General features: G+C 41.2%; 1 protein-coding gene across 1 annotated transcript in view; it reads right to left on the bottom strand.

Annotated features, from left to right (window-relative positions):
• Positions 1-15,415, bottom strand: part of prkar2aa (protein kinase, cAMP-dependent, regulatory, type II, alpha A) — a 38,362-nt gene that overhangs the window by 5,104 nt on the left and 17,843 nt on the right. Inside the window, exons 3-5 of the mRNA XM_054608424.1 lie at positions 5,817-5,852; positions 2,711-2,847; positions 1,602-1,708 (exon numbers count right to left, since the gene is read on the bottom strand). Coding sequence (XP_054464399.1) covers positions 1,602-1,708; positions 2,711-2,847; positions 5,817-5,852 — 280 coding nt within the window. The remainder of the gene's footprint in view (positions 1-1,601; positions 1,709-2,710; positions 2,848-5,816; positions 5,853-15,415) is intronic.

Raw genomic sequence — 15,415 nt, forward strand, 5'->3', positions numbered from 1 at the left:
CTGATAGATAGTAACACTCCCACAGAGCAGCTCTCCCTCTCTGTGTACGAGGATTAAACCTGGGGAGGGTCATTTGCAGCGTTGTTGCTCGGCAGGATTAGCCAGTCATTTCGTAAGATAGCCTGTCCTCCCATTGGCTGTTTAGAGGGGCTAAACCCCTTGTCGCTAGTGTATTAGCATTGATTTAGTTTGACTGGATTACCATGACAATGGGGACGATGACCACTTGTGGGTTGGCCTACCTGAGCACAGTAAAGACACCGTTTAAAGTCCTGTGCTGCTAGCTCTTGATTAAAAGAGAGGAAGTAGGTGTGACAGCTGTGAACATTAATAAATCATGCACAATGAATGATGGACAGATATACTTTCAATCTTCTTTTAAGCCTCATAAAACTGTCAAAATGTACATTTTAACAATGTGTTACTCACTCCCGTTTTCTTTCCTGCTTTTCTTTTTGGTGTCCGTTCATCCCTCCCTCTCTGTGTGTCCATGCTCACACCCCACCCTGCTGGTGACATTAACCACCACCTACGCTTTTTACAGGCCAGGGAAAATCCCAGGATAGTATAGGACCAGGCAGGCGCTGCTCTTAAAGGTCATCGGACATCTCTTGTACAGGGAGCCCGCCCTTAGAAAGCATGTGTGCAGACTGAACGATAGCACACAACAAGTGGAAGTAAACCCCTGATATGTGCCGTGCCAAGAATGAAAAGAGGCCAAGGTGGGATAAACAATGACCAGCCACAAGCCAACACTGGTCTTAAAAACTGCCATTTTAAGGTCCTGTTCTAGTAGAAAGAAGCTAATTGGGCGAGTAGAATAATGTACGACTGTAGCTGGCGAACAAACAGATGCTGACTCCTCTCAGTGAAGACTCATCATTGAAGTTTATTAAAAGTTGCCTCATTATCGAAATATAATAAAGTCAACGTTCAAACCTACAATGTTTTAATTAATCTTTTACAAACAAGCACAGTATGGTGAGGAGACCCATTTAGATTTCCCTGCAACTAAACATTGTATTCCAGCCCGGGCTACAAAAGCTGTCCTGTAACGGCCTGCGTACATAGCAACAGTTTACATTAGCAACATGGCAGGGACATTACACACAGCCTTCACAGGTACTGTAGACACGTATACACGGGCAAACCTTCATCATCATAAACCGTGGCTGTAAAGACCAGCAAAATGGGAGCACTGTTGTAAATATTTAAGTGCTCCACACTCATTTATTGCATTCAAATGCAAATGAAAATGATATTTTAGAAACATATCATTTTTAATTGTTAACACTGTCAAATTCAACTGTATGGTATTTTTTGAGGCTGCAATTGATGGTGCTGTTTCAGGTGTCTGTTATTTTTACCTCTCTCTGTGTATGAACTATACAGGGCTTTACATAATACAATCGATTCAATTGTATCTAGTTATTCAGTGTAATAAATACATATGTGTCAAACACACACAATGTGCACAAGCATCATCCTCGCCTTCGTCGGTTTTTGTGAGTAACTGTCGAGCCTTTCTGACGTCAAACTTGCAAAAACAAACGTGCAGTGCTTGGATGATGAGATCGAGCAAGCTTGGATCAGCCTCCTACCTCTCGATGACGTAGAAGTTGTCTCCATCGTCGCCCTGGTCGATGACGTGATCATGGGGCTGAACCCGTAACTCAAACATGGCGTCCAGCACCTCCGAGAACTGCTCCTGGATGGGGGTAGAGAGGAAGGACATTATACACAAATGTCATTAAGGAAAAAAAGAGCAACAGTGGAAATGTGTATCTGGAGTTCAACTAGCAGTTAAAATTGTGTCTAGCTGATATGAGTGCTGCTCCTGAGCGAGATGGAAGTTAATTATCCCCGTAGGAAAAGTACACAAGAGAAAGAAGAGGGGACATTTTCTTCATATCATGCACATGTTTTGACAGGATATGCAATGCCAGTAAAATATTGTTGTCACGAGGGTTTGATTGCATCATAGTGACATAGATCTATCAAAGTGGATTCCAAGTACTACATGATTCACAATGGAGACAGAAATAGGTTTTAAAAATATCAAATTCATTTAAGCCAAAACGAACATGGATGAATCACAGATACGATTTTTGGAATTGCTTTTCGCAAAACAGACAAAACAATCCATGTCCAAATCTAGTAGGGTTCAAGCCCAACAAAAAACAAGCACATAATAAAAGCATAGTAACACGGGCTTCTATGAGTGCAGGTTTAAAGGCAACAGGACAAGCAGAGTAGAGGTTGTACTGGGTCATGTCCTTCTTTCACTGGTTCAAGATCTTCTTTGTCCCTTTTCTCTACTGTTCATTAAGTGAACTGTATTTATATCTTTTGCTAAATTGTTTTTGTACAAATTGATCATCTGACCTTCCCTAAGAGCAGATGCTTTTAAGTGATGTTATACACAGAGTGACCAGCAGGGCAACCACAGTACTTTGTAAGAAGATCCAATGAAACACATGTGCTCTTAATACTGCTTTTATTAAACATTGACATTTTCCTCGCAGCCAAAGTGCCTAAATATTAGAACTCCTGCTGTATAATACAGTCCATTAAACCAATACCCCAAAGGGACCTTAAAGGATATAGTTTTTATTGTAGGATGGAGCAAAGCAGTCACTGAAGCTGGAAGCTTAGTAATGCGTTAGTGTGTATGCATGTCTCTTCCTGTGTGTATGTTTGGAAGGTTTACCTGGTCTAGTGTTTTAAACAGTAGGATGTCTCGGCAGGACTCTTGCAGTCTGAGGCGCTGTTCGTCTGTTTTGGGGTGAACCACCCTGGGCTCCGTGTCCTCGTCGTCATCGTCTGGGTTGAATGCCTCCGCACACACTGGAGGGAGGACATGTAAACCCACTTTACACATTGCAATCACACGTCCCGTTTGATTACAGTGTAACTGGACTCAGCAAACAATCCAGGTTCAGAAACTCATTAAGCCACAGTAAGCAGTGTAAATGCAATGAGCAATGAACAAAAAACTACAAATAACAATGACAACAAGGATTACAAAGAAACAAACAAGCAAAATATACTACCACTATACTTGTGGTTAGGGGACAAGTAGTACCCTGTGCCGTGACCCTCAGAGCAATTTAACCTCTGGGTAAGTATGCAGGACAGACTCGTGTCATTAAAGCAGAATTATTCTTCTGTCACACACACACAAATATTTGGGTCCAGCCCTACAAGTTAAGTAGACATGGCTATGGGATCACAATCAATAGTGACTTCAATGAATCTACATTATCTACCAATTTACACTATATTTTGTCATTACACCAAAGTTTATGTAAATAATCACAGAATATTTAACCTTTTATCTTCCAACCGGACTTATCGTGATTCTCCACTGATTTGAAAACACAACGTCTCCATCATAGTCACGAAACAACACAGAAATGTGTTTTAAACACACATAAACAGACAAACACACACAAGTAGATGACAAAGAAAACCACAAAGTTGCCAACACAGACACCTTTATTTCTGTGTCTACAAACACAAACACACAAACTCAGAGAACAGGAAACATTGAGATGTTACGCTGTTACACCAGCACACACACAAGCAGAGGAAGATATTGTATAACACGAAATGAGGCGATGGCCTACAGGAGAAGGGAGGAGAGGACATCATTACTGCAGGACACAGACGGAGCGACTTGTTTCACCACACTGGCTGACAAACACTGACAAGGTCATTTCAAATTGTCACTATGTATCCGTGCTTCTCCCAACTCTGTAGTGACACACTCCATTTCTCACATGACATTTAACACCAAACACCTGGAAGTCTGCCTGATTGTGTGTGTGCGTGGGTGCGCAATCACAAGTTTAACGTCTTATCTTTCAGCATTCATACCAGTCATGTTTGGAGCAGCGTGGCCTCTGGAGTCACAACCCGTTAACTACTTTAGTTCTGCTTCATCAGGCAGGTAAATACAACGGAGCAAATAAGAAGCTGTTAAAATGTGAACCTCCGTGCTCTGCCAACCAGAATGTGATGCAGTTAATTAAGCCTGAGAACATAATCTGAACCAAGGACTAGATACGACCCCAAACCGCATGGCTTTTATGAGTGTGAGGACATGGATGTTAGCATAAATAATCAGCTTTGTGTGTTCTTCATGACTGTAATTAAAAATAATAGACATTAAGAATAAGACAAGGCAGAGAGTGCAGGCAGGTCCATCATGGTTAGCTTAGGTTGCAGGAATCAGATGTGTTTTGTTTTCCCCAAAGAGCTGCCAAAACCTTCATCTATCACTGGCAGGATGACAGGACACAAAAACACCTGCCAATATACGCACTACTTGTGAGTCTGAGTGTGTTTTGTTTACAAGTTCACTTGTAACAGGGCAGTGTGATCAAATCAAATGCTAATATGTAATCAAGTCATCATTTCCACCCCATTTCAGGCCAAAGAAAATAAACTATAGCTGTGATTGTGGCCCTTATGTTTTCTCTGTAGGAAAAAAACTGATTCCTATTAACGCTGATGCTGTCCTCCTTCCTGAATGTAGCATGCGTGTCTTTTATATGAGGTTTGTAAAATAGATCACCTGTTTCACCTTCTCAACCACATCACACGTTCAGCTAAACACAACATTCGGATAACTATTGAAAAGAAAGAGGACCTGGAAATATTTTAACCACCATCCAGTGTAATGTTGACAACACCTTAAGCCGTAGAGACGTCAATGACAGGTTAGGATCTCACATTTTCCACTGGAACAAACTATGAATTTGAATGATTTCCAGGAGCTGTTCAACAAATTACATGATCAGATTTACAATTTTGGTGTTTTGGAGTGCATTACAATTTAAGAGGACCTCTATGATACAGGGAAGCGTTGTCATTTAAGCTTTAATGAGCCTCCTTTCCTTGTGAGAAGTTCAAATGTGTCGCCCTGAGAAAACACCACAAACACAAAACACCTGCAAAACCTACTTTGTACGACCTGCAAACTGAAAAAGGACCTTTGTGGTAACATCTCTGGGAAAAACCATGAGCATCATATTTACGCTCCATCTTTGTTGTTACATTAACACAATTTCTTCTTAGGGCTCAAAAGGATCATTGTGTCTTACACCATTACCACCACAAAGAATGTCTACGTGCACCAAACAACACGTCTGCCAACGACGACGCTTCGGACCACTTTGTTAACCAGATCATAAAAAACAAGGAACTCTATACAACTGGATGTTACATCTGAAAAACAGTCCAACAAAGTTGACAACTTGTCCATATTAACACCATGTACTCCAACACACCTTTATGACACTGTGGTATAGACAGCAGGGTCAACAGTGACAGTAGGACAGGAGTAAAGATAAACATCAGCAGACACACCCACAGCCTAATCAAAGTGCAGTGCTCTGTGACGACTGACGACATTCAATTACTCATGTGTAAACACTAGACGGGTACGGCGAAGCGTGAGAAAACAAGAGCGCCGTACACACAAGACCACAGGCGCCAACAGAGAAACTGAGAAACTGAGAAAGTGAGGGGAACACAGACACATGAAATCCCCAACACTGTGTTTTAAATCCAAGACATCTGTGAATACACTCATTATCAAAACATCAACCGCGAGACACACAAATCAGTACGTCTACCACTCGGCCTCGACATGCATGACACGCACAATAACGCAAACACTGAGCCTCTTCGGCAGTGATGCAGTGTCGTCCCTGGTGTGGATTACAGTCAGGGGACATGACGTCAAACATATGCATACACACAGACATGCTGGTGAGAATGCAGGCACACACAGACATCACAGTCCTTACCTGACACTCTCCTGTTGAATCTGCTGGGTGGTGGAGCTATGGAGAGAGAGAGAGAGAGAGAGAGAGCTGAATTAACATCTTTGTTTTTCACATAATGACATTTAATACGATTTTGTGATTGCTTTGAAAGCCTCATTACTATTATCTGCTCTGAACAGACGGTGTTCATAACAATAATTGTAGCGAAATAAGTTGGGGTTTTTTAAAGGAAAAAAAGGAACAAAAAGGCCGACAGTGAGTCAGAGTGACAGCCAGCATGGTAGAAAGAAAGATACAGACCGTCAAACAGATAAACACAACAAGAGGTGAAGAGATACAAAAACGTAGGACACACAAAAAGATGCAGGCAGGTGTGAAGTAAAAACAGACAGCGACAGAGCGTAATGACCAGCTGAGAAACATGAACGAAGAGAGAGAAACTGAGAAAGAAAAAAGTAAAGAGTATTTTCATAAAGTGCATCGTTTTCCTTACACACATGAATGCTGCAGTGAGCAGTGTCTGCAGCCTGCAGCGTGACACACTTTACCTCTAACAAAGGGCAGCATCATGTTTTTCAAAAACATGATCCAACTAATAAAACAAAACATGATCCAACTAATAAACAAAACATGATCAAACTCAGCACCAATAACCACACAATGATGCCTGAAGCCAGATTAAAAAATAACTTAATAAAAGCCCTCTTGGTTATGTGTATGAAAGTGAAATATTTATAATAACTAATGTATTAGGAGAAAGAAAGGAGGAAAGGGTAATGGGAGTATCTGTTACACTGTGCCTCTGTTACACCACGCCCTAACAGCTCCAATTAAATATCATTAATTAGTCTGTCTGAAACGTAAACATTTATTTTCCAAAATAATGATGTGCTAAATCTTGTGCTTTTCTGCCAGTGTTATCTCATCCTAGTGTCTGTGTTTATTACAAATGGACAAAGAGATTCACGGTTTGGTTATGTTTAGACTTGACAGGCGAACTTGTCTGTTCCAGAGTAGCTATCCTCAAGCTGTTGCAGTGCACATGTGTGGATGCACAGATGCTGTTAACGTTCCTGAGCCACCCGGACGTCAATCTGCTTCATAACTCATCATTCAAGGACGCACGCCAGCAGGTACCTGGCCTGTAAGTGCTACCTTAAGCAGGAAGCTGTTTAGTAGCTGACCCCAATCTCTGACCCCCCCGTAGATCTAAGTATTACTAATATAGATTTGCCCTGCTGTATTTCTTTCTAGGTCGGACCCAGTAATTGAAAAATGTAAATGTCTTCCTGACCAAAGACCAGCAATTCACATGGTTTAGCTTCAAAACACAAACATTGTGCCAATAAATGTTTATTCACAAAGCACTCAGATGTTATTTGAGATACTAATCCTGTGAAGTTCACCCAGGAGAACGCCAAGTGCCTCTTACATGAAGCCAGAGGAGCTCATACGCTGATGTGACATCCAAATATGATATTAGCCGGAGAAGAATAGCATACAGCCTAAATGTGTCATCCTGTTAAGTAATGGTCTATGGAAATATGTAGAATCCATTCCATACAGGGATCAGGATAATAAGGTGATTAACAGCCTAACCTAAATCTGCTCCTAACAATAACACCTATGTGTAAGTACTAAAGGTTAAAAAATAAAATAAACCTACCCGATGCAAATAAATGTTTCTTGGTATAAACATTTGTATTCTTTAAGTTAGTGTGGAACCAGTCACATGCTGTTAAAAAGTCTAGTTCCTTTCATCCATTTTCTTATCCAGGCTAAGACCTTCGCTGGTTTTGGCCCCATGTGGCAGCAGACCCACTTTATTTTTTCAGAATTTGGCCAACTGAGCCAGATGAGAACAGGCCAGGACATCTGCCACTTGGGCAGGGGTTGGAAGATCCTGGGGCGAGGTGAGTCTTCCCCATATTGTGTGATTAACAAGGGTAGTTTGCTAGTAAAATACGGAGGCCGGTAGGTATGTAAAAGCACACATTATAGATATATTTAATCTTAATTCAAATATATTACAATAGCTTTAATGTCAGAAACCATTTATCAACATTTGGTTTCTTTTAAAAGGTTGAGCTCTCATTCTGTAATAAAACATCCATGTAACATTTAACCAGGAAATGATGTATAACCTGTGTTTAACCAATGTTTATAACATCAAAACAAACAGGAGAAAACATCCTGTTCAAAGCAGAGGATGCTTCCTGAGAATGTCTAAACAGCAGCTATAATCAAGTTTAATTTCTGGTCACGATTTCAGTGCTGTGCACTTGACACAAGACAGTATTCATCAGAGTAGAGCAGCCTGGAAGGACATGCTGGATATGAATATGCATCAGGGATAATAGAGTGGCAAGTCAAGAGAGAGAGAGAGAGAGAGAGAGAGAGAGAGAGAGAGAGAGAGAGAGAGAGAGAGCTGTGTGCATAAGGATGAAACATTAATAAACAATAAACTCATGGAAGTGTGTTTGTACAGTATGTGTGTTTGCGGTGTTCATCTGCATTCTGTGTCTATGTATCCCTGAGGCAGCGCTGGGGTGTGTCGATAACAGTATCCCGTGTGTAACGGGGTTAATGTACGCACAAAGAGTTAGGTCAGGGTGCTAAACACATGCTTTCTAACGGTGGGCTGTTACTAGCCAGCATGATCATAGCTCACACTTACACACACACACAGACACACACACACACACTGGGTGTCCATTGCTATCTTATTACCATCCTGTCAGAGCCCATTAGATCTAGACTGTGAAGACGGGAACCTTGGGGGTAACTCACACATACACACCACTTTCCCCTGGTCACCTGGGGAGTTTAACACTCTCCTCTCCGTGGAGATCGCACTTTGTATCACTCAACACACATCAAGCAGCGGGATGGTCTCGACTACAGCTGCAATGACATTTGCATCATCTGCAAGGAGATTTTTATTACTGTTCTTTTAAAGGACTTACTTACTGGTTGTACATAATTACACACAGAAAAAATGCATTCAAATTGATTTCTGCAATTGTCTATTTGTAAGCATGTGTAAACTATCGTGTCGGTTTCTGCAGGGACCCTGCCCTCTGCCTGTGTTTTCTCTTTCACTCTCAATTTGCTGTTAGCGGTTATGTTTCTATATATTGTTGTGGTGTAGCAAGCGGATATCAGGGCAAAGACTTCCTTTTCTGTGCGTAGAGATTATGACATAACAAACTTGTTCTACTGCGTGAGTGAGTGAGCACATTATAAGTTAACATGTTTAGACAACGGGCACATTATAAAATAGAGGAATCAAATGAACACCCAAGAAAAATGATATCAAAAAAGTTCATAAAAATTAAAATAAAGAATTGATGAGGTAAAAATATAGTTGATAGTTGGCTAGTATTACAAAAAGTACACTGATTACATGTTTCTTTAGTTACCGTGACTGTCTCTAATCAAAAAGGCTCTGCCATCTTTGTAGATACTGTCTTTGAGTCCATTCATCAGCACCACAGAGCTATGCATCTGTTAGCCAAGTCTCAGGGCAGAACTTATAGACCTTCAATGTTAACAACTCAATTGATTTTTAAGGATCCAAAGAAGTCTCCAAAACCACGTTTGGTTGCTGCCAACACGACTGGCAGACAAAACTACCAGCCAAAGCCAAAATGGAGTGGGAAACGAGTGGCAACTGAGTCAATTCTTTGAGTCTCTTTCTCCCTTTATCTTTTGCTTTTACTTTAACCTCGTCCAAGGACTGGCAGAGTATAGCCCACACCCTGGCAGTGCAACCAGAGAGGCCTCTGCCTATTCTAACCACAAGGTTACTGTTCTTTTCCCAATAACAGCTTCACATCACAAGCCACCAGGGAACAACGCACATCTAAACTGAATTCTCCATCCGCGTGCATGAAGAAGATCACAGCTTCTTCTGTCCATTAACATGTCAATCGTCTCAACCCTAATGCTATACACAAGTAGTAGTAACACACTCTAATGACTTCAACACTATTCTCAGTCTCTCTAGCCCCCCCTCCCCTCTCTGTCCTTTATTGTATAGTTCGCCCCCTCAGTTGTCTCAAAGGAACAGACCTTCCTCCCCCGCATTGCTCCCAAAGTTTCATGACTCCTCTCCCTGCCTACGTCTTCTCTTTTGCATCCGAGTCTGGTTTCTTACTTTATCTCCTTAACCTCAGGACATAGATCGGCCCTTTGAAGATGGTTGGGAGGGATTGGTAAAGATGACCAATACAAACGGAGACTCTGCCTGATCTTTTTTCCCCCAATATAGTCAAATCAGTTTATGACCAACATGAAAGTCAACCTCCAAATGACAGAACCCCATGTTCTGGAAGGTTGAGCCAAAAACACTGTTCACACTGCAAGCCTCATACTGGACGGTCCTGGTTGGCTGCTTTTTAGTATTCTTTACTAATACAAGTATGTAAACAATATGTAATGGCAATTTGAATGAACGCCAATAGTAAAGCAGTGACTAGAGCAGCAATGATAGAAACATATCTGCTCTTATTTTATAGACTAATATACGTCTTTGAATGAAGATGGAACAGAGTCTAGGGATTGATCGCATATTAAACCAACCACGAGTTTGGCTTGATGATCAAGTGCTATGTAGACGAGAGATGATCTGTACATAAGGAAGGACTAGTCTTATTAAATGCAAAGATGTGTACATCAGCAGGAATATAGCACACCATGGATGTTAAAGCAAATGGATAATTGTGATAAATAATCATGATCTAAATATGTATCTAAATAATCGTGACAATCATTTCGGCCATAATAATCCCAAATAGCAATCAAATCAGCACATTTTATCCAGCTTTCCTCCCATGTGTTATCTAGTACTCATGCCATCCACACCATGCTGTGTGGTGGCAAAATATTAAACAGCAGACTATTCTGTCTGATAAATAACAATATATTTACATGTTTTCATGGCAAGACAAATGAGATTGAGCTAGCGCCTCCACTACCAGATCATAGCTATGGACCTGAACCTGACCTTTGACCTCCCTGTCCCTGGCACACATAAGAGAAAGCAGCGTATGGACATAAATGAGAAAAGAAAGAAGAGCCAGACTTGTTTCAACCACTCTAAATGTTTTGCGTTTGGCTTGGTTTGACTTCAGAAGAAACAAAAACACAGATAAATAAAGATGTGATCTAAATTTACATTGGAAAATTAATGAGTCATTTTTAATAAAAAATATACAGTAACATCCTTTGACATCACTGAACCTTCCACCCATTAGTCATCAGCTAACTACTGCCTGGTCCTTATTCCTCCCCATGACTCTCATTCTGACTTAACCTCTCTTCCTCTTTCACTGCTGAACATTCACAATATATATATATCTATATATATATAGATATATATATAGATATATATATTCTTTCACATGAACATTGATGATTTTTTTTCCATTCTGCTTTTCCTGTGGATATTTCACCCACCTCCTCCCATGACAATAATGTATCCATTCAGTTTCTGCTTCTACTCTTGGGAGTTGCATCCTCGCTTTAAATTTTAAAGCCATAAGTGCACGCACTACAATGCAAACAGTGGAGTTAGCAATGACACAGAACACAGAACCAGAGGACTGGGCATTCGGAATTGTGGAGAAATAATGGCCTGTGGCGGTGTAGGGGTTAAGGACCGACCATGAACTCCAAGGTCTCTGCTTTAGCGTCTGGGTGGGGACATTTGTTGAATGTCAGTCCGTATCGCATTCTCCACTCATTGCCTGTCATCTCTTAAAGAAAACAGGGGCTGGAGGAAAAGCGGCATGCTGTTCAGTGTGATGTATTAACTCTCTAAAGCAGAAAATTGATTAGTCACACATCAATGATATTATATAAAAATATATGAATCCCTTACATATCTTTTAAAAAAGGTTAGCAGGACCTAGAGTTCACACAATGTGTGATAAGTGGCATTAAACATGCACCACCACCTGGGTTCTTTGAAGAGGTTTCCACAGGTGTTATCATGATTTCTCTGAATGATCATTTCATTCGTTTACCCTCTCCTAATTCCACTTTTTGGTTTCCTTCAACACAATCCCCCTTCCCTCTAAAACTCAGTAATATGCAACATGACCACCTACCAGGAGGAGACATTCCAAACTGCTTAAAAGGATTTGCTATGATCCACGTCAAACTCATGAACAGGGTCAGATCGCTGCAGGTGCCGCAGCAAACAAGCACAGAGACCAACAAAAATGCAAACACACACAAAAATGTAAGATCTACACATAGACCCAAACAAAGCAGGGGGCACTGATTTGTTGTGTGGTGTAAAATAGGGATGTAATAGGCCGTAGTTAATCCTCTTTATATTGTTTGGTACACTACATTGCAGTCGCAGTATTCAGTGGTTACTTTGGCTCTAAAATGTTCCCCGTTTAGACTCGAGGTAGGTTACCAAACAGGTTGTAGCTCAGGTACTCTACATGAGCACATATTAAACTATTAGTAATCATCTGAACTCATTAACCCCATGTTTGTGTCTAAATAAATATAAGTCAACGACATTGGATAATCCTCAGTGAGTTGTTTTCCTTGTGCAAGTTGTTTTTAAGAGGCCGTTTTAAACCAAATGCAGAAACAAACTAGCTTGATCAGCATGTGTTCAGTCCCAGTGTTGAAGCCGAACTGAAAATGAATCATGATTTGTCTGCATCAGACACAATAAAATGCACTTCTGTCTGTCAAGAGCAGGTGGACATAATAAAAACGTGTGTGTGTGTGTGTGTGTGTGTGTGTGTGTGTGTGTGTGTGTGTGTGTGTGTGTGTGAAGCGCTCTCCCTTCGGTCATGTGACTGGGGGGGTAGTGATGGTGGCTGTATCAAGTGTATGCCTGAAGTTGCCTTAGAAACCTAACACAAAGAAGATCTCATCGCCATAACAACGCTACCCCCTTCACCCCCCCTTCTCGGCCGCCATCCAGCCCCCTCTCCTCTACCCAGCTTGTAACAAGTGGCATATCCACCCCCCCCCCCCTCTCTCTTTCTATCTGTACACCCACTCACTGCCAGAACAGCATTAACAGATGGAGAGAAAAGGAGGGAGGGAGAAACGGAGGGGGAAGAGAATATAAGACGGACCAGAAGGGGGCACAGAAAGAAAAACCAGTGTTATGTGTAAAGAAGCAGATAAACCATCAGACACAGGGTAATAGGAGGCCTATAGCATGGGAACACTGGTAATTCAGAAAAAAAAGAAGAGAAGCAAACACAAAGAGAGAGAGAGAGATCAAGCCCCTCCCCGAGTAAATAAGTGAATTAGAAAAAAGAACAATTCATCCGTCCCTGCCTGGTGTTTTCCATTGATTTCTCTTCCAGACATTCTCAGTGTGAGTGTCGGTCTGATCAGCCTGTCAATACTTCAGCCAGTTAGCTGGAGGGGAGACCAAAGCCTGAATGTGGCCACTCGGACTCAGACACTTTCAATTTAAATATCTTACATTTTGCTTTAACAAAATGGCTACAGAGTGGTTAGACTGGTAAGATGGATGAGACAGAGGGGGGGGACATGACAGAGAGATCCGGCGTCACATTTAGTAAGGATTAAATGAACCATAACCTAAAGTGCGGAAGCAACGGCTGGCTTTCAAGTGGGTGAGTTAAAGTAAAATAGGCAATGTGAGCGACGTTTGGACAGGTCTGTTATTTGTCCGTCCACCTGTTGCTGCTCACACCTCCCGGCTTCCCTCTTAGCACTCTGCTTCCTTGAATAGAAACAGAGAAACGCAGGATAATGTTTGGCTTTTAAAAAGGCCACTTTGGCAGAGAGTCAACCACCATTTGGAGCCTTTAATCTATTCAACAGAATAAAACAGTGACAGGGTTGGATCATGTTTGGGGATGGGTGAGCTGTCGCCTGGTTTTTGAGTCTTGTACACTTGGATGGTGCCCGACTTTGCATTTGTGGCATTAAATAGAAAAGATTAAGCTATTTAACTTATTAATTCTTCAATACACAAACCCATGGATGCTCTTGTGAGAACGATATTAGACTGCAAATATCATAGTACACAAGCCAGTGAGCAGTGGAGGCACAGTGACATTTCTTTCACCTAAATGGCCAATTTGTGTCCATTTCGAGGACGAGGGGACGGCTGACAAGCTCTCATTTATTGTTCTTTCATCTCTTGTGAATTCTCAGACAATCAAGGCCACGGTGACGACTTATATAGAAATGTAAAAAGGGTTGTGCAAGACTATTAAGCACAATCTGCAAAGAGTTTATAACAATTCTTAATGTTATACCTGTTAAAATAGACTTTTTTCAGTTTGTCCGGGCAGCCTAATTATGATTTATAGCAAAATGTAATAAAAATGTTTACCTTTGGAATAGTGTTGAACAAGTACATGTTAGCATGTTAGAATTTTACAAATACAAAGCTTTGAATGTCTCCATTTAATAGTATTCAACAAAATGTATACTTTGTGAGTTTTTGGCCTGCTGCCAAGAAAGTTAGACATATTTTTTCAGTTTTTTATTAAAAATACTTGTATTTTGGCATGTCATTAGCAACATTTTAATGACTTAATGACTATTGAAGGTCCTCCATTCCTCCATCTATACCCCTATTTCCCCCAAAACAGCCCTCCCCATCTGTTTCTCCTCTTGTATCCTCCCACTCTGTCGCTCCATCACTTTTCCTCTCTCCTCTCAAGGCCTGGTTGATAACAGCAGGGTCATACATGGAGCAGGGAGCTTCCCTCAGGTGTTGCCTCTCCAACAGAGCTAGCAGCTTCAGACGTCACTGTCAGCCTCTGCTGGCACACACACACACGCACATGCACACGCACACGCACACACACCGAGTCAACCACCAACACACAGTACAGGATACATGTGTAACCTCAAAGACGTGCTGGCAGGAGGTGGAAGACACTTGGCAGGTTTTATAGCAGACTTAATAAAGTAGCTGAGCTCCAGTCTTCTACTGCACACCCACACAGAACTCTCTCCACAAGCATGGCTTCACAGTGCACACGTGCAGCTTGTTCATACAGAGGAGAGGATTCTGGGGCAGTGTTTCTTCTAGTACATTAAACTGTGGCTGACTGTGAAATAAACATTATAAATAAGATTATTATTGTTGTTTGCACTAAGGTCCATACACTGCATTATTTTTAAAGATGCAAAAAAGTGGGCAACCACTCAGACCATAATTGAGAAAACAAATACATCCTGTTGTCCAAGCCAGCACAAAACCTAGAGCTTCCATCTCTTGAGTGAATATCTAACATCATATATAACATTTTCAACCATTAAATGCCGAATTTGATAAATGTAGAAGGAAATATCAATATTAACACCAGCAATGGTGCCTTTCATGACAGTAGAAACATATTATTTATAGTTTGCAGTTACTCTTTAACTTTTATAAATTGGGAAACTAAACTGTGAAGAGTTGAAGTTGTAAGACAACAACATGGACAACAACCCCCACACCCCCCACACACACCTTAAAGCATGCTCCTGCTTTATCATCCATGTTATTCTAAATGGGACACAATACTGCTGCACTGGTTTCACTTTTAGGAGGTTTCCGCCTGATCTTTACATTGCAAATAGTTGTTTGATGCTATATCAATGCTCTA

This window comes from Anoplopoma fimbria, chromosome 12, assembly GCF_027596085.1.
Source record: "Anoplopoma fimbria isolate UVic2021 breed Golden Eagle Sablefish chromosome 12, Afim_UVic_2022, whole genome shotgun sequence".
Taxonomy (NCBI): Eukaryota; Metazoa; Chordata; class Actinopteri; order Perciformes; family Anoplopomatidae; genus Anoplopoma; species Anoplopoma fimbria.